The following is a 20,313-nucleotide window of genomic DNA, read 5'->3' as shown; positions in this document are numbered from 1 at the left end:
CTGTGTCCAAAGGATGACAAGACTCCATTTGGTCCTTGTCTCAAACTTCCTTGTATTCTACCAGACATGTGTAACATTACAGCAATGGAATATATCAGGAATAAATAGATTTTCTTTTCTAAAAGTTCTCCTGAGCAGTTTGATGTTGAGAAATGTTGCAGGTCCTCCTGGCACGGTGTGTAAGGGACAACCATTGGTGTTAAGTACAAACCCCCTCCGCATCCTCCAGGTGGGATGACTCAGGAACAGGGAAGGAGAAGAAAGAGGAGGAGGAGGACGAGGAAGAGGAGGAGAAGGAGGAGGTGGAGGTGGTTGGGGACCATCATTGATACTGTCGGTAGTCGCTGAAAGGGGGTGGCTGGAGCTGGGATGGATCCTCTGACAACTGTGGGCCTGGAGGACGGACAGGGAAAAGGCAAATAAATTCCAAAATGCAGGAGATTCTTCCTATTAACAGAATTCACAGCTGGTTTGTTTTTATAAATCCCTCTTAAAATTAACCATAAAACCTGGAATTGTTTGGATTTCATAAAAAGTTTCAAAAGTTACATAGAATCGAAGACTGGTTGGGCTTGGAAAAGACCTTAACGCTTATCCAATTCTACCTCCTGCCATAGCAGGGACACCTTCCACTATCCCAGGTTGCTCCAAGCCCCATCCAACCTGGCCTTGGACACTTCCAGGGATGGGGCAGACACTGCTTCTCTGGGAAACCTGGGCCAGGGCTTCACTACCCTCACAGGGAAGAATTTCTTCCCAATATCCCATCTAACTCTGCCTTCTGGCAGTGGGAAGCCATTCCCCCTTGTCCTGTCCCTCCAGGACCTTGTCCAAAACCCCTCTTCAACCCTCTTTTAGGAAAAGTACACTGTTCAAGCTGCTCCAAAGACAAAGCGCTTCTCTCCGAGTTTCATAGAATCCATGGAATTGTGGAATGATTTGGGTTGTTGCAGCTGGTGGGTGAGCCCACCAGGGGAGAGACGATGTTAGATCTGTAATCTGCAAATAGAGAAGGGTTGATGGGAGATGTGGTGGTTGGAGGCCACTTGGGGCATAGAGATCATGAAATTATAAAATTCTCAATATTTGGTGAAATCAGGAAGAACATTAATAAGACTTTTACACTGGACTTCCAGAGGGCAGACTTTGGCCTATTCAGGAGACTTATTCAGAGAGTTCCTTGGGAAGTAATACTTAAAAATAAAGGAGTTCAGGAAGGGTGGGCATGCTTCAAAATGGAGATCTTGAGGGCACAGGAACAGACTGTCCCTGTGTGTCAAAAGACAAGTCAATTAGGCAAACGTCCAGCCTGGATGGGCAAGGAGGTTTTGAAGGAACTCAGAAACTAAAAAAGGATGTATTATCTTGGAAGGAGGGTCCGGTTTCTCAGGTAGTATTTAAGAGGGCTGCTAGAGTATGTAGGGAAAAAATTAGGGATGCTGAAGCTCAGTTTGAACTTAAAATGGCGACTTTTGTAAAGGATAACAAAAATGTTTTTATAAATAAATATATTAGTGGTAAAAGGAAGAGTAAGACTAACCTTTGTTCTTTATTAGATGGAGAAGGGAACTTAGTAACTGCAGATGAGGAGAAGGCAGAGGTGTTTAAGGCCTTCTTTGTCTCAGATTTTAGTGAGAAGACTTGCCTTCAGGATAACTGTCCTCTTGGGTTGCTCGATCATATCAGGGAGCAGAATGGTCCCCCCATTATCCAAGAGGAGACAGTTAAGAAAACTGCTGAGCTGCTAGGATGTTCATAATCTATGGGACCAGATGGGATCCACCCCGGGGTAATGGGGGAGCTGGCAGATGAGCTTGCAAAACCACTCTCCATCATTTACCAACAGTCCTGGCTCACTGGTGAGGTTCCAGATGACTGGAAGCTGGCCAATGTGACTCCCATTCACAACAAGGTTGAGAAGGAGGATCCTGGCAATTATAGGCCAGACATCCTGACATCAGTACCCAGTAAGGTAATGGAACTGTTTATACTGAGTGTCATCACACAGCACTTACAGGATGGCTGGGGGATCAGACCCAGCCAGCAGGGGTTTAGGAGGGGTAGGTCGTGTTTGACCAACCTGATCTCCTTCTGTGACCAAGTGAACCGCCTGGTGGATGCAGAGGAGGGCTGTGGATGTGTCTACCTGGACTTTGGCAAAGGCTTTGACACTGTCTCCCACAGCACACTCCTGGAAAAGCTGGCAGCCCACAGCTGGGACAGGAGCACTCTGTGCCGGGTTAGGAACTGGCTGGATGGCTGGCCCAGAGAGCGGTGCTGAACGGTGCTGCATCCAGCTGGCAGCCAGTCACCAGTGCTGTCCCCCAGGGCTCTGTGCTGGGGCCAGTCCTATTTAATCTCTTCATCGACGATCTGAATGAGGGGAATGAGTCCACCATCAGTAAATTTGCAGATGACACCAAGCTGGGAGCATGTCCCAGCTTGAGGGTAGGAGGGCTCTGCAGAGAGACTTGGAATGGTTGAATGGATGGGCTGAGTCTAACAGGATGAAGTTTAATAAGTCCAAGGGCTAAGTCCTGCATTTTGGCCACAATAACCCCTGCAACGCTACAGGCTGGGGATGGTGTGGCTGGACGGTGCCAGACAGACAGGGACATGGGGGTTCTGGTCGACAGCCGGCTGGACATGAGCCAGCAGTGTGCCCTGGTGGCCAAGAAGGCCGATGGCTCCTGGCCTGGATCAGGAATGGTGTGGCCAGCAGAGCAGGGAGGTCATTCTGCCCCTGCCCTGGGCACTGGTGAGGCCACACTTCGAGTGCTGTGTCCAGTTCTGGCCCCTCAGTTTGGGAAGGACGTTGAGATGCTTGAGCACGTCTAAGGCAACAAGGCTGGTGAGGGGCTTGGAACACAAACCCTGTGAGGAACAACTGACGGAGCTGGGGGTGTTTAGCCTGGAGAAAAGGAGACTTAGGGGTGACCTTACCACTCTCTACAACTTCCTAAAAGGTGGCTGTGGTCAGGTAGAGTTGGATTCTTTCACCAGGCAGCAACTGACAGAACCAGAAGTCACAGTCTCAAGCTGCATCAAGGGGAATACAGGTTGGATATTAGGAAAAAGTTTTTTACAGAAAGGGTGATAAAGTTCTGGAATGGCCTGCCCAGGGAGATGGTGGAGTCACCATCCCTGGATGTGTTTAAAAAAAGACTGGATGTGGCACTTAGTGCCATGGTTTAGCTGAGGTGTTGGGGCATGGGTTGGACTTAATGATCTTTAAGGTATCTTCCAACCTGATCATTCTGTCAATTCTGTGACCTTAAAGCTCATCTTGCTCCGCCCTCTGCCATGGGCAGGGACACCTTGCACTAGACAAAGTTTCTAACAGGGAAATGGACCAGAGGAGGGAGAGGGAAACCTTTCCAGTCATCTAAAGGAGCTGGAAACTTGCACATGAGGGCTTTTGATGTGACCTTGGCCCTTCTGGAAAGGTTTAACCACGGTGACTTGCCTGACAATAAAGCAACCAGTGAAATGGAACAAGTGTGGCATCACCTTCCTGATCCACTGCCTGCTGCTGGAGGGAGCAACACAACTGTGGTGGGACAATCCAGAGAGAATTAATTGTCATGGACAGATGATACACTTTCTCCAAGGCAGACTAATTTTCAAGCATCTTTAAAAAACAGAAATTGTCATAGTTTAGGTTGGATGAAGAATATTGGTGAACAAACCTAGGAGAGGATTCACTTGGGAATTAGTGACCTGCTAGTCATCCAACACTAGTGGTTTGTGTTCTTCGCAAAATAAGGTGGAGCATTTTTCCTATGAGGAAAGGCTGGAAGAGCTGGCAATGTTAAACCTGGAGAGCAGAAGGCTTAGAGCCCCTTCCAGTGCCTAAAGGGGTTCCAAGAGAGCTGGAGAGGGACTTCAGACAAGGACCTGGAATCACAGAACAAGGGGGAATGGCTTCCAACTGACAGAGGGCTCAGTTAGATGGGATATTGGGACAGAATTCTTCCCTGTGAAAGTTCCCTGGCCCAGGCTGCCCAGAGAAGCTGTGTCTGCCCCATCCCTGGCAGTGTGCAAGCCCAGGTTGGACGGAGCTTGGAGCAACCTGGGATAGTGGAAGGTATCCCTACCTATGGTAGGAGGTAGAATGAGATGGGCTTTGAGGTCCCTGCCATCCCAAACCAGTCTGGCATTCTGTGACAGAGGTATTTAGGATTTTCCACAGGAAGCATTCACACAACAGTTTGTGACTCAGTGAGAGTTCTGCTTGCATTTTACTTGGGAAAGAAAAAAGGGATGTAGATACTGAAGCAGTTTAGAAAAGAATCACCACCACCCTTTTTGGAAATCATGTATCTGTACCTGCCAGGTCTTTATCCTCTCATTTACCTGGGATTCCCCAGAAAGACCATGGCCTGCCAGAACCACCCCTCTTTTGCACAATTTGCTGCCTGCCATTCCCTCAAACCATTGTTTCTCACCCCTGAGTAAAACCCTTCTGCCACCGTGTGTGGCAGAAGCCAGGGACAGCAGGAACATCCCTGCTCTCAGCCATGCCACCTCCCATCTCCCAGGGGGAGATAATCTTATGTCGTCAGCACCTGCAGCTCCTCCTTGGCTTTCCACAGCCTCAGGAGCTAGCAGGGCAGTGCAGATTCACTCTAGGATAAGATGATTGCCAGGGGCACATCAGCAAAGCAAATCCTTGTGACGCATCCTCTGCCAGCTCCTTACCATTTGGGAATTGTGTGGAGGCAAATCTTGTCAGCAGAATGCCAGCTCCTTCGATCAGGGCCAGGAGAATTCCTCCCATTGCAGCAGATCCAACCATGGCAACAGGGCCATCTGGAAATGAAAAGCACAAACCAACACTTAATTTCTTTGCTGCATGTTAGAATCCATTGAATCCCAGGATGGTTTGAGCTGGAAGGGACCATGAAGATCATTTCGTTCCACCCCCTGCCATGGGGAGGGACACCTTCCACCATCCCAGGTTGCTTCAAGCCCCATTCAGCCCGGCCTTGGACACCTCCAGGGATGGGGCAGCTACAGCTTCTCTGGGCAACCTGTACCAGGGCCTCACCACCCTCTTCGTGCTTTAATCTCTCCTGAAACAGACTCAGAGCAGTAATTTTGCATCCATTAAGCTGCATTAAAGGATAATTACTGGGCAACTCCCCCCGTCCTCCCTTCAAGGAACACCAGGAACATTTGGGAGCCTGATTATTACTTTCCTAAGTACAGGAAAACAGTTTCAGATTATTTTTCAGCATCTGAGACAGCAAATTCCAATTAGGGTGTCACAGACTGTTGCTTTGCTATAACAATGACAACTATACATTTAGAAAATAGGAGATTTTCAACTGATATCCCCAGTTTCTTACTTCTTGCAGCTAAAATGGCTCCAGTCAAGGCTCCACTCGTGATGGAATTCCAGGGATCTTCCTTCCCTCTCATTCTAACCATACTGCAGTCAATCATGGAGAAGAGACCTCCCCAGACAGCAAAGCTCCCTGCTCCAAATCAAACCAAAGCCACTTTGGAGAGAGCAGAGAAGGCAGTTATGCTGCACAACACATGCTGTGGTGTTACTGTGCTCCCTTTCAGACATGAAGTAAATTCATAAAGAGCCAAATACAGGTTAAAATCAATACAGGGAAATTTCCAACTCAACACGTCATCATCCCCCTCTCCCCCCATTTTATATATTTTTATATAATTGTATAAATATATATATATTTATACAATAAACTACAGAAAACTTATCAAACTGTGATTATAATGGAACTTTCATCCCAACAAAGTCAGATTAGCTAAGGGAACTTCCAGATTTATCCCTTTTTAACATACTTCCTTACAGACAATGATGCAGTCATGTCACACCTCACACCCCATCCAACTCTGCTCCTGTGGCCTCAGGAGCTTGGCACCCTACAGCACATGCATGGACACGCCCAAGTTCTATTTTTCATCCAAACTGGATCACTGCTTCTAATGAGTTAGTTTTATCTTAACCCCCTTCACACCATGAAGAGGTTCCAGGGAGCTCTGCTGTTTAAGATATGACCAGTTATTACAGGTGGCTAATCACTCCAGGAACATAGACTGTTTCCTCCCTAACCAAACCCCTTTTGGATATACCAGAACTGAATTTACCTGTTGCTTGGGCCAACAAACCTGCTGAGACTCAGCGCAGGTGTCAGTGCAGCTGCACCATGTTACATTCCCAAACTCTATTATCTAACAACACTCAATTCTGTGCAACAAAACCCCAAAATCCATTACCTCCCAGTTGTGGAGCTCTGGTTTTAATAGCCGTCAAACTGCCCCGCAGCCGGTGGTTTACACCCTAAAATAAGAGAATTCAGTCAAAATAAAACAGTACCCACACAGGCCCAACACATTTCTGAGCCCCCTCAGCAGCTGTAAGGAGCTGAGACAAAGTGTACTTTACACCTATTTCACTATTTATCACTCCCATACAATATTCCTGTCAGGTACAGATGGGAATTACAGTCACCAGGCAGGAAACAATTTGGGTTCACAGTCTGAGTGGGACTGAAGGAGGCATTACAGTAACATTTATCAGGATAATCAGTGATTTTTCACATGTATAATTTTTTCTTCCCAGCTGCTGGGCAATCCCACTAGCTGTCCTATGTTTAGTCATTCTTGCAGGTGAAATTGTAGGTGTCTTTGTAGTCAAGAGAAGCAAAGTCATGCTGGGCCTTCCAGAGTCCAGTACTCAACATGTCATCCAGGGCCCCACAGAACAATTACACATTATCCCACACTTTAACACAGTTTAAAGAATATCGACCAAGTTTTATTTTTGTTACAAACACTCAGAAGTGGGGATAGGTATATTTAGCAAGTCTTAAGCAAAATTAAGACTCTTAATTAAGCACATAGTCCTTTGCAAGTGAAGTGTCTGCAGGATCTGACGAGTTTGGAAACAGCTATTTATTAAACCCACCTCAAGCCAACAGCTTATTGTCAGACTAACATAAAAAAAAACCTTATCTATGAAGTCAGAGAAATTTTAAAACTAATGTTCAAGCAGCAATTGAATCTTAATTTATCAAATGTCTCTGCAATGGGTTTATAGACTAAATTTTGCAGCAGATATCCCAAAAGTGAAAACCAACTTGTACCAGCAAAACTTCCTTCCATGTTTACTCACTCCTGCATTGAAACCAAATCTGAGCATTAAAAAATCGAGCTAATAAAAATGGCAATGATTAAAAAGAGATTACTTAAAGAAAAATTGACTCTTTAATATAAATCTGAAGGAGAAAAATATTCTTTCTTTGAGTCGTTCCATGTTTTAAAAGAAAGGAAAAGGCCAGGAGAGAAAGGAGAGCCTAGGCTTCATGTCCCTCCATGCAGACAGAACCACAGGCAGATGGATCTTTCCTGCTGCACTTCCCCATCCTGAGGGAAATGTTCATCAGTTAGGGAGGAACAAGTGACCAGTGTCTCACAGCGGCCACCAGAGCAAACAGGAAGCAGCAATTTTATCCCAAAAGATGAACCCCCCCCCAGATCTTGAGCCAGGACAGATTCTCATGGTCTGGATTAACAATGCAGAGGTCTTTAATCAGCCCTGCTCCCTGCACAGGGATTTATTATCCTTCCCCTTCACTGCCACACTCCCTAGGGAAGGACAGTGCAGACAGGCAGTGCAAGACTGCAGTCAATGCACCTTCAGAGGATTTTACTCACCACTGGGGAATTTCGGAAGCCTTTGATTGCCTGGAAAATGCCCCCTCCTATGGCCCCCATGGTGAAGGCCCCTCCACAGTCATCCACTATCCTCCAGGGACTGGAAAGAAAAATAGAGATGAAAATATTAAATCCCATCATGTTAAACCATGTAAGTGAGTGGGATGGATCCAGCACTTCAGCACTGGTATAACTGGGGTGAAGATTGAGCCTGGTGGCTATACCATCTCACATCCAGCTAACTGAGCAGGCAGCAACAAAAAAATCAAGAATATTACAGCAAAACAGAGTCAACCTTTGCCAGAGTCTCCTGGCCCAATTCTCTGGAGTGGGAAGTACCAAATACATGGAAATGCCTGAACTCCTCACACAAGGCAGAGAGACATACTTCCATCATAAAAAATTCCTGCAGAATTCCAGTTCTGCCCTACACTATTTACATAGTGTAAATAGCTTTAAATTCCCTGATCTCATTCTTCTCTTGACCTACAGAGAACTGAGGTACCAAATTCCATGAGATGCCACTCCCAGGTGGTCCAAACACTTTTTCTTGAATCACTCGTCCTTTTCATTAGTTCTGCTTATTTAAGTGAGACTTCAAAGTCATCTTTGCTGAGCTGGAAAGGTTTTTCCTGATGCATCCTGGATCTCTGAAGTCCATTCAAACAAAAGAGAGATCCCCTCAGAGCACCCACAATAGCATCCACAATTCCTGCTCCAACACCACAGAGCAGCCAGGAAAACCTTGCATAAAACCTTCCTGCAGCACAGGCTGTCAGTACCTGCCAAGGGACCCTTGTTTACAGGTTCAGAACCTCTGGCAAGAACTGGAGCCTTGCAACCCTAAACCAAACTCCTGGATTAGGTGAGCTCTAAGATGTCATTAACTTCTGCTGTCACCGTGGAAAATTTCAGAGCACAGAATAACAAAGTTGTTTGGTTTCTTTCATCTTGTATCTAGATCTTCCAGCCAAGCACTCAGGTGATTTAACTCCTACACTGCCAATCATCAGAAAATGCAAAAATCTGCCTACAACAGCATGCAGGTCATAAATCTGAGCACCATGGCAAACTCAGTGTTTCTGTCAGGCAGGAGCATCGATGAGCGCTTGCAATTTCACTCGTAATGTCATGTTTCTGTTCCTGAGGATCCCCTACAGCTTCCAGCTCCTGCACATGAGGACATCATCCCTCACCTGCCACCTCCCCACCTCACAGACCTCCTCTAGCAAGGGGTGACAAACCCCCCTCACTGTGCTGCAGGCTTTGCCACAAGGTGTTTTCTTCCTGGAGAAAGTATCACTAATTTTCAGTCTCTCCCCCTGAGTGTCCTCCCAGGCTCCTCATGTTCACAACCTACTTCCAAACCTCCTCCTCCGCAGCCAGCCCTGCCTCCTACAAAGAGAACTCCTGTGTGCACAGGTCACACTCAATGCTGGCTTTGCTTCTGTACCTTGGATTGCTGGGTTGTTCCCAAGGCACCAGGACCACACCCAAGTGTCATCACTAAGTGTCCCCAGTGACAGCTACATCCAGGTCCCAAACCCACAAAGCCTCAGGAAGCAGGGGGGTGTATTTTATCCTCCATCACCTCCTGTTTGTCTGCCATGCCTGCATATGGTCTCATCTTATCTCATTACAACCCCCTTAGCCCTAACTGCATTCAATAATTCAACAGTTTATTTTCCTTCCACTTTTTCCTGCATCAGGAAAAAGTTCTTAGACTCTTGTCTAAGATGCCAAGATGAAAAACAACTTACATCATTTTTCTCACGGATTTTTTTGCTGTTTTGTTCTTACATCTCCTGTGCAGATTTTTATCTCTTCTGCTATGAATAAAACATCCCAACCCTCTTCCTTTGTTAACTCCGAGAGTGATCTCGTTAAAAGGCTTTTCGGAAATATAAATGGATTATATAAAGTGGGCTTCCCTTATCCATAAAGTCAAGGAATTCCAATCTACAAATCATGGCTGCTTTTTTCTTGAAGCCTTGTTAATGAGACCCCAATCAGGGAATGCTTCCCTCTTTAACTTCATTAACTGTTACCTTCAGGGTTCCAAATTTTCCTTTTAAACTACTCTCCAAACTTTTCTGAGCAGCTTTTAAATGACAGAACATCTTTGATCCCAGCACAGCCAGCATGTGTCAGCTCCTCCAAACTCCCTCAGAGCTGACGCAAAATACTCCCAGTTCTGGCACTGCCTGACCTCATGAAGAATTGGAGGAGAAGAAAAGAGATTATGCCATTGTTAATCTGGCACTTATCTACAAGCAAAACATTACTGTTAATTGTTTCCCTGACTCAGATGGGAGCCCTGGCTATAGGGAAATGCCATGTGGATAAGGTTGGGTTCCTGCTCCTGATGGCACCAGAAATTTCTCAAGATGAGGACAGCAGATGGCAAGACTTTTCCCAGGGCTATGGGACAGCCTCACACCAGCTCTGGCTGCCTTGGAGAGGGGTGAGTCCTCCCTCCAAGCCCCACAGCACCCTGCAGCTCTCCCGAAGGCTGGATAACTACTGGAATCAGAGGCCACCACAGTTTAAATTAACAAAGGGGCCTTTTCTCTGTGCCAATGGTTCACAGGGAACCAGCCTGACTCCAGGATAGCAGCTCCCAGGGGCTGGGTAACAGGAGGACCACCACAGGGTAACCAGCAGCCAAGGGGCCAGAACAATGGGGGACACCAACAGCCCTACACGGCTTGGCAGCAAACCATCCCAACTGCACAGCATTAAGGACACAGCTTCATGCTGTGCCTGGGGAGGGTCAGGAGGTTATCAGGAGGAATTTCTCATCAGAAGGGACTGTCAGGCATTGGAAGGGATCTGCCTAGGGAGGTGGTGGAATCCCCATCCCTGGAGGTGTTCAAAGAATGGCTGGACATGGCACTCAGTGCTCTGGTCTGGTTGACAAGGTGGGGTCACAGGTTGACAATGGGTCACAGGTTGGACTTGATGGTCTGAGAGGTCTTTTCCAACCTAAGTAATTCTGGGATTACCTGGAGTCCACAGCAATGTATTAAGAAATACTATTTACTTTGCTCATGTCCCAGATGTTATGCTGTGAAAAGGCAGGAGTGATATTTATAAAGGACAAATGTAATACCTGTCAGCAGAGCAATTTGCAAAGTTTGGGAAAAGCCTCATGAACAGTCGCAGGTAAACCGTCTGCAAAGGTGAACAGAATCTCAGACTGGTTTGGGCTGGAAGAGACCTTGAAGCTCATCCTATTCCTCTCCCTGTCATGGGCAGGGACACCCTCCACCACTCCAGGCTGCTCCAAGCCCCATCCAACCTGGCCTTGGACACTGCCAGGGATGGGCCAGCCACAGCTTCTCTGGGCAACCTGTGCCAAGGCCTCATGACACAGGGAAGAATTTTTCCCCACTGTCCCATCTAACCTTGCCCTCTGGCAGTGGGAAGCCATTCCCCTCTGTCCTGCCTGTGACTCCAGGCCCTTGACCCAAGTCCCTCATCATGATGAGAAACTCTGCTCATGATTCAGTAACCCTGCACCTGAGCTTGCATTTAATCCTTTTACTACTACAAATACAACCTCTGACTTGCAACCAATGTGGCTGTGTAGGTCTACAAAGACAGTTCTGAACCGTGACAGGATTCAGACGCTGCCAGCTTGGCATGGAGGGGGCCAGGCTAGGCTTATGGAAATGGAGAAGGAAAAGAGAAGGGCCACGGGAGGCAGGAGGGGAGCCTGGGAGGGCCAAGGATGAGGGAGGACTTGAGGACTGAGGGGAGGCTGAAGATGAATTAAGGGTGAGAGAAGGCTGAGGTGGGGTGTGGGAGAGGCTGAGAGTGAGGTGGGCTGTAGATGAAAGGAAGGCTGAGATGGGAGGCTGAAGATGGTAGCTCTGAGAATCAGGAGAGCTTTGGCTGAGAGGGAGGACTGAGGATGGGGGGACTGAAATGGTGGCTGAGAATGAAGAGGGGTCTGAGGATTGGAGGGGTGGGACATCGGGGGGAGACATGAGGCGACCTGAGAATGAGGGGCGATTGAGGATGGATGATCTGAGATGGGGAGCAGAGGGGGAGGGGGGCAGCCTGGGGGGGATGAGGAAGGGACCGAGAATGTGAGGAGCTGAGGATAAGGGGGAGTTGAGGCTAGGGAAGCCGATGGTGGGGACTGAGAATGAGGGGGCAGTGAAGATAAGGGAAGGCTGGAAGGGAAGCTGAGGATGAGGGACGGAGGCAAGGTTGCGAGTAAGGGGTTGCTGAAGCACCGAACGCGGGACCGTCAGTGCAGGGCCCGCAGCCCCCGGAGGCGCATGATCCGTGCAGGTCGCAAGACCTCGCCGGCCCCTCGCCGCTCCGGGAGGCCGCACGGGGCTCGGTAGAGGAGGGGTTTCGCTGCCCAGGCTCCGAACGGGCCTCGCGGCACGGCCAGCACGGCCTCCCCCGCCTCCCTCAGGGGGCCCCACCAAGGTCAACCCCACCCCTCGACGGGGAGCGGCCCCGGGGAGCGGCCCCGGGGAGCGGCCGCGGGGCGCGCCCGCACCGCTTCCTCGCCCCTTCCTGGTGCTCGCAGATCCCGATCCCAAATCCCCGATCCCCGATCCCGATGGCCGATCCCCTCACCAGGGCTCGCGAGCGTACTCCTCCATCTTGGCCGGCCCCACCGCCTCCCCGCGCGCGATTGGCTGCGGCGGCCCCGCGCCGGCCAATGGCAGCGGAGGGCAGGACGAGGCACGGCGTAGGGACGTGCCTGCGCATGCGCCATGCCCTGGCCCCGCCCCAGGCGCTGATTGACAGCGCGGTGACGGTGGGGGTGTCGCCCAGCCGTGAGGAGAGGAATGTCGGAGCGAGGGATGCGTTGGCCCTTAATTCCCGTGCTACGCCTCGCTATGGACAAGGACACTTTCCACTATTCCAGGGCGCTCTAAGCACCGGCCATACTGACCTTGGACATTTCCAGGCATGAGGCAGCCACAGCTTCTCTAGGCAACCTGGGCCAAGGCCTCACCATTCTCACAGGGAGAGGAATTCCTTCCCAGTACCCCATCTAACCCTTTGGCAGTGGGAAGCTCTTTGTCCTGTCACTCCAGGCCTTTGTCCAAAGTCCCTCTCCATCTCTTTTAGCCAGTATCTGTGCAAATTGCTCCAAGGACAAACCACTCTGCTACAAATTTAATGGAATCAAGGAGTGGTTTGGGTTTGAAGGGACCTTGAATCTCATCTCATTCCACCCCCTGCAATGGGCAGGGACATCTTCCACCAGACCAGGTTGCTCCAAGCCTGTCCAACCTAGCCTAGAATGTCAGGGTCCAAGCCCATGTCTTTCCTGATGCTGCTGCATGAGCTGGGCTGACCTCACATGTCCCAGGGGATGTTCTTGTGGTCCTGCATGCAGCTGGGAGCTGGGACTTGACATCCCTATCACCAGGTCAGTTTCCTGGGCAGGCAGAGCTGGAATCCAGAGAACAGCATCTGTGCCACCAGAAATTCCCAGGCAGCTTGCAAAGCTCTCAGCACAAGATGAGGGTGTTCCCTCTTGTCCCATGGCTTGTTCCCTGGAACCACCTCTACCCCCACCCAGCTCCACCCTCCTGTCAGGGAGCTGTGGAGAGTGAGAAGGTCCCCCCTCAGCCTCCTTTTCTGCTTTGGAGCCTTGCCCAACCCAGGGGTTTGCAGCCTCTCTAAGTTGTAAATCGCTTATTCTTTTCCACTTCTAATTTAACAGTACACATTCTGCTCTGCTGCAAGGGCAGCAAATCATTCGGTAGCAAAAACTGAATGCAAAAGAAGTTGTTCTCCAGTGACTTCATTGTTTTAATAAGTAATGGTCTGAAGCACAATGAAGGAACTGGAATGCTCCACCTGCTGTGTTGGGTTTTGCTGCTTTAAAAGACTCCTACTGTCTCACGAACAGGTGTGTTTGGCCTCATTTAAGGTGGGGGAGTAGAGGTCATGCAATTTTGGAGATTCCTGGGAATCTCCAGGTATTGTGGTATTGTTGTTTCCGCTTTGGTCAAGAAGGGGAGATGGGAAAAGTAGGAAATATTGGCCTCTCTCAGCCACTGGAGCAACTCTCCCTAATCCTGTGTCCTTTGGCACTGCTGTGACTTCACCCAGTTGTGCAGGGCAGTGGTGAGGCAACACCTCCAATCCTGGGGTCAGTTCTGGGCCCCTCAGTTCAGTAAGGACATTGAGGGGCTGCAGCATGTTTAGGGAAGGGAACAGAGCTGGGGAAAGGACTGGAGAACCAGGAGCAGCTGAGGGAGCTGGGGGGCTCAGCCTGGAGAGAAGGAGGCTCAGGGAGGACCTGCTGGTTCTGCACAACTCCCTGACAGGAGGGGGGGAGGAAGGGAGGTGTTAGGTGTCAGGCTCTGCTGCCAGGGGACAAGGGACAGGTCAAGAGGAAACGGCCTTAAGCTGGGCCAGGGAGGTTCAGTTGGGATACTGGGGAAAATTTCTGCCTGGAAAGGTTGGTCAGGCACTGGCACAGCTGCCCAGGACAGTGGTGTAATCACCATCCCTGGAGGGATTCAAAAAACATATGGATGTGGCACTTGAGGACATGGGCTAGTCGTGGCCTTGGCAGTGCTGGGGAACTTACAGGGGGCTTTTCCAAACTCAACAATTCTATTATGATGTGACTGATCTGACTCTTCTCACTGTGGCAATCCTTTGCTGTGGCCCTTATTCTTTCCCCTAATGAGTGGTAGATTAATTAAATCAGGCTGAATGGTCATTCTGGTCCCACCTTTCACAAGCTGTAGGAGAGCTGGTGAAACATGGTGAGTCCATGAGGTACAGGAACTTCTGCATCACCCAAGAAACCTGGTGCCACCCTCGGACAGGCTCACAGAAGATACCCAAGGGCTTTCTGGGATTTGTGAGTTTCCCCACAGCCAGGATTTTGTTAGTTCCCCAAAATATATCACCTTCTCCACTCTTGCTGTCATGTAAGCATGTGTCTGGAGAGAAGGTTTTGGATAAAGATGCATTGGGTTTGGGAGAGAAGCGATTTCTCTCACTGGCCACAAGACACACACTGCCTGCTGTGGCCAGGAAGGAAAGGTCACTTTTCAGTGAACAGCTTAGAAAATTATAAAAAGATCAGTTTTCAGCCTCAGTCAGCTTCTGTGGGCTCTGAAGGAAGGAGAAAGATAACAGGCTAGAAAAATTCACTCAAAAGTTCAGTGGTCCTTTATCAGCTAACAGGGAAGAATAATAGCAGATGGATGGTCCCAGGTGGCGATGAAAGAGGTGGGGGCACGGAAAGCTTTCTCAGCTCTACCAGAGGTTGTAAATATGCCTGGAAAAGCTGCTTAATCTAACTCTGTCCCTCCTCTCTAATGGCTTGTTGCAGTCCTTCAAAGACAGTGGTTTGGAAATACCCATCAGTGCCCTCAGGTGTTGTTTGCTATGGAGATGGGACCTCGATAAATCCAGGACTAATGGATTCAGAGCTGCCAAGAGCTCCTGTGTGCCAAGCCACACAGCATCCCAGTGTTCTGAACCATACAGGGCCTGGACCATCTCTCTGAAGAGGAGAGACTGCAGGAGCTGGGCCTAGTGAGTCCAGAGAGCACTGAGAGGGGATACCATCAATCCAGACAAATACCTCCAAGGGGTGTCAGAGGATAGTGCTAGACTCTTTTCAGTGGTGCCCAGTGACAGGATGAAAAGCAATGGCCATAAACTAAACCCCAAGAAGTTCCATCTCAACATGAGGAAGAACTTCTTTGCACGGGGGAGGGCAGAGCACTGGAACAGCTGCCCAGGGAGGGTGTGAAGTCTCCTTCTCTGGACATACTCTAAACCCACCTGGAACTGTTCCTGTGTCACCAGGTGACTCTGCCTGGGCAAGGGGGCCAGACTGGATGATCTCCAGAGGTCCCTTCCAACCCCAACAATTCTGGGGTTCTGGGATTCTGGAACCAGCTTCAGAGCATGGCCCAAGGGTCCGCAAATACATCCCCATTCCCAGTTGTTGGTAGCCCATGAAGGACCAGTCAGTGCAGACATATCCAGAGCTTCTCTAATTCTGGGGTGAAAACACAAATTTTTTTTCTACTGTTTTCTTTGTACAGCTCCAAGAACCCTGTGGAATATGGTCTAACAGAACTGTGCCAATATCCCAGTTAAAAAGGACTGTGTGACAGCCAACATAAATCACAGTGAGACCATCCACTCTGAACCATTGTCAGAGTCTCCCCCAGGTCAGGGTGACCCCGAAAGGTGGAAAAGTCTCTGCTCCAACCCGTGCCTTCAAAGAAAGACTCAGTAGTCTTCAGTCGTCCGGTCTCAAGGTAGTTTATTGTATGTTATCTAAAAGATTTTCTTCCTGAGCTGCCGAGGTCTGCTCAGCAGGTCAGCCAGAGGCACATTCTCCGCCCCGAGGCTGGTGCTATCTTTTATACTAAAAACTACGTGTACTATATTTACAATTCCGTTCCAATAGCTATCACCTATGTTAGACAGTCAGCTTCTATTCTAAACCAATCTAAAAGTGCCAACATCACCCAAATCATGGAGGCTAGGAAGAAGAAGGAAGGAGGACAAGGCACGCCCAAATCCCTCCATCTTAGAACCTTTGACCCCCATGTACAAAACTTGGACCCCTGTGTACAAGGCTTAAAACCCCCTTGTACAGCACTCAAAAATCCTTCCTTTCACTTTGTGACTACTTCTACTACAATACGTAAACTTTTGTGACTTGTAATTCTTCATACAGAGTTGGTAATTTGCTCCACGGGCTAAGATCGAAACCCCACGTGTCTTTGGGTCTTTGGCTGCATGCCAGGGTCTCAGAGCCCCCTGCCAGCGGCTCAGGCCATCCAGGGCACCCACAGGGGTGTTCCTGGGTTCCGACAAACCATGACAAGTTTGGGGAGTCCCCTGCTTCTCTCCCTGATTCTCTGCTAATGTAGGAGTATTTGCCCACAAAATTATGGTCTGTGCTACCTCTGCCTGGCTCTGCAGTGTAGGGGAGGAGTGCACAGCAGTTGTGGACTCCTAGATCAGGAAAAGATGGGTGATACTTCAGGAGAAACTTGGAGTCTCCCAGGCCACATTCACAGCTTCTTAGGGAATTTGGTGTGCGGTACCTCCCATCACATGAATCAAGGTTCAGGAATGACAAAATAGGGATTTTATCAAGGTGTTGACAGTGATTGTATTTTGTTGAAAACCTATTTACAACATGGGAAAGTTTGCAAACATTTACTATGAAGGAAAGGCAGACAGAGAAAATTCCAGATTTCCCTTTTAAGTAGAAGGATTCTTTCTCTGGCTTAGCATTGCAGATTGTCCCTAGGGCTGTCTACATGTCCTGTCCCTTGAGCCAGGGGTGGCACACCTGGGAATGCTTGGATTGTTCCAAGAAGAGGCCGACACAAAGATGTGATTCCTCACTACCTTTTTGTTGTGTGCTTTCCAGTTGGGAAATTAGCTTCCAGTTTGTTGCTCTCCTCTCATAAGTACTTGATGATTGAGCACAACAATACTGTAGAAACACTGGAGGGTTGGGCATTTATAGAATAGCATAATGGACTTGTATAGGTTGAAAAAGTCTTCTAAGATCATCAGTCCAACTATTGCCCCAGGACTATCACTAATTCAGTAAATTCCTCCAAAGCATGGGGACTCCACCACTGCCCTGGGCAGCTGCGCCAAGACTGAGAAATCCTTTCAGGTAAGAAATTTTCCCAATATCCAACCTAAACTTCTGCTGGTGCAACTTGAGGCCATTTCCTTTTGTCCTGTCTCTTGTTCCCTGGGAGAAGAGCCTGACACCCACCTAGGTCCACCCTCCTGTCAGTTAATTTCTTCCACCCCCAGGCTCTGTAACTGAAATTTCTCTTCCAAAACACACAGTGTTAGAACATGCTCAGCCTTGTATCCTGAAAAGGGACCAGACAGGACCTTAAGAGAGATTCAGGTCTGTATTAAGGTGGAACAAACAAGACACTCGTTTGGCTTCTTTAGGCAAAGATGGCACCAAATGGACACCAAAGACTCAATTCACTGTGGTTTCTGTTGCCCTCAGCACTGTCACAGCTGTGGCAGTGTTGTGGAAAGAGAGTTAAAGGAGATGAAGAGGAACTTTTCATCAGGAACTGGAGGGACAGGACAAGGAGGAATGGCTTCCCACTGCCAGAGGGCAGGGTTACATGTGTTATAAGTATATCAAAATTCATAGGCGGATAAAACGTTATTATGATATTGTTATGAATAGAGTCAAAATTCATAAAAATAATAAATGTTATGGTGAATATAATATAGTTATAAATGTGGGGAATAATAAAAATAAGTTAGAAGTAGTTACAAGAATTAGGAGGTTATGTTTTAGCACAAGAAACTTGCCCAGACAAGTTTCCAGGGGCTAAGAAAAACGGCTTGCAGGATTGGGAAACCGGTAGACATACAGATACCACAGAACACGGCCACATTTACATGTGAAGGGGAAAAAGCAACACAGAGTTTAGGAGGTTTTAGCTAAGTAAAGAATTACGCCATCAGCAGCACACCCGGCTGCTGATGACCGGAGTGGGGGAAGACACATCCGATGAAAATTCATTCAGGCTTGTAATCTGTTTCTGGGAAATCCCTTAGTATGAAACGGATTTCCAGTAAGGACTGTTTATCATGTATCAGGACTGTCAGCTGGGGTATCTCTTTAGACATGGGATTTTGTGTATTGTAAATGCGAGTATTTGAGTTCTGTCTAGCACAAGACAAGAAGTCGATGAATTATTCCCAAGACATCGAGAGCTGGACCATCTTTCATCTGATAGCATTATCCTGGACCGGAGAAGCTTTTTGGACTTACTTGATTAAGAAAAGGACAAAGGACATCCTGGCCCGCGGCAAGAAAAAGAGTATAAGAACTGAACTCAAAAACACAGTGGTGTGCCACTGCACTCTGATGCATGCAGGGGCTCAGAGCTGTGTAAGTGCAGCACCCAGGGTCTAGTCCCGGGCTAGACTCTGTACAATTCGTGGCTGATCTAAATTTTGTCATTCGATCGCGAAATAAATGTTATACTTTGTTATTATATCATAATTTGGCTCTTGCAAATTATTGATTCGATTAGATTGGCAATTTCATTCATAACAATATAAATATATTAAATGTCATTTTCTTACAAGGATATTAAAAGTTCACTGATAAATGAAATATAGTTACATTGACCAAAGGTAGAAACTGCTAAAGGAAGCATGCCCAGACTAGTTGCCAAAGCCAAGAGGGGAAGCTTACACTGAAACTGTCAGGATTGGGAAATCAGTTGTCTCACACATACCACCTATAGTCTTGCAGAATTTACATGTGAAGAAGGAGAGGCTGCAGGAACTGGAGATCTTGATCAGGGTGCAAGACATGTTGCCCACCTGGCCACTGATGTCTAAAAGATAGCATAACTGACAACTAACTTAAACATGAATAGACAGTTCTGGGAAACCTACTAAACACTTGAAAGCCTATGCCAGGAACCACTATTCAACTTGGTGTGTGTATTTCGAAGCAGCCTTTGTTTCAAGGGAGACGAGGTTCTGTGAGGAACAGGAAAAGGAGATGAATATGGATGAAGGCACGAGACTGGACTGTCTACACATCTTATCCGTGGACCGTGGACCAGAGGAATATTGAGAAACCATCAGATCAAGAAAAGAACAAAGAAAATCATAGCTCCGGGCAAGAAAAAGAGTATAAGAACCGGACTCAAACTTGAGCAAATCGTGAACTCACCACTCTGATGCAAGGAAGGGGGTCAGAGCTGTGTGTTTTCACCCAGAGCCAGAGTCCCGGGCTTGGCTCTGTCCTTTTTGATTCGTGGCTGGCTTAAATTGTGAATTCGAACGTGAAATAAATTTTTATATTTTGTTATGTTATCATAATTTGGCTCTTGCAAATTATTGATCCAGCTTAATTGGCATTTCATTTATAACACATGGGATATTGGGAGGAAACTGTTCCCTGTGAGGGTGGTGAGGCCGTGGCCCAGGTTGCTCAGAGAAGCTGTGGGTGCCCCCGGATCCCTGGAAGTGTCCAAAGTCAGGCTGGATGGGGCTTGCAGCAACCTGGAATAGTGGAAGGTGTCCCTGCCTATAGCAGGGGCTGGAACATGGTGAGCTTTAAGGTCCTTTCATACCCAAACCATTCCATGATTCTGTGTGCGGGGCCAGCTGGGGAAGAAAATGGCTGTGTCCCTCCTAGTGCAAGCAAGCACCAAGACCCCCTGGTTGCAGGATCAGGGAAACAGAAGTGAGGGAGATAGAATTCACCACGGCAACATTTAAGTTTGTGCACTTAGAAACTAAAACCAACAAATACTTCTACAATCTGGAAAAAATCTCAGCTGTGCTGATGAATCATAGGAAGGATATGAGCCGGACCTGGACACTGCAATGCTGGAGATAAAGGAAATTCTGGAATGCACCAAGAATGTACATTTCCTGTCAGGATAGAAAATGTCTAGTTTGTTACTAGGAGACTCACCTGGAGCACCTGGTGCCTGTGTGCAGGGTGGGATCTGGCCACGAAGACAGGCAGAGGAGGTGATTAGGCTGAGGAAAATCCATGGGGAGCTTTTTTTGTCAAAAAACACCAAAGGGCTCCTTGCTTCAATCAGCAGAGAGGCCTGGGAGCAGGCA

General features: G+C 48.1%; 1 protein-coding gene across 2 annotated transcripts; it reads right to left on the bottom strand.

The window, feature by feature from the left end:
• Positions 1-27: 27 nt before the first annotated feature.
• On the bottom strand, positions 28-12,409 carry TIMM17A (translocase of inner mitochondrial membrane 17A). Of its 2 annotated transcripts, none has more exons than XM_038162452.1 (6): positions 12,292-12,409; positions 7,693-7,792; positions 6,253-6,316; positions 5,352-5,480; positions 4,702-4,812; positions 28-393 (listed from the first exon to the last, which is right to left on the bottom strand). In XM_038162452.1, exons 1-6 carry the CDS (start codon positions 12,315-12,317, stop codon positions 323-325), a joined length of 501 nt encoding a protein of 166 aa, XP_038018380.1. In that variant the 5' UTR covers positions 12,318-12,409; the 3' UTR covers positions 28-322. The 2 variants fall into 2 exon arrangements, with proteins under 2 accessions (XP_038018380.1, XP_038018379.1); XM_038162451.1 differs by lacking the exon at positions 12,292-12,409 and adding an exon at positions 10,805-10,860 and having other exon boundaries at positions 32-393.
• Positions 12,410-20,313: the final 7,904 nt, after the last annotated feature.

Source organism: Motacilla alba, chromosome 26, assembly GCF_015832195.1.
Source record: "Motacilla alba alba isolate MOTALB_02 chromosome 26, Motacilla_alba_V1.0_pri, whole genome shotgun sequence".
In the NCBI taxonomy this organism is placed as follows: Eukaryota; Metazoa; Chordata; class Aves; order Passeriformes; family Motacillidae; genus Motacilla; species Motacilla alba.
The sequence above is the reverse complement of the archived record's forward strand: the minus strand, read 5'-3'. Positions and strand labels throughout refer to the sequence as shown.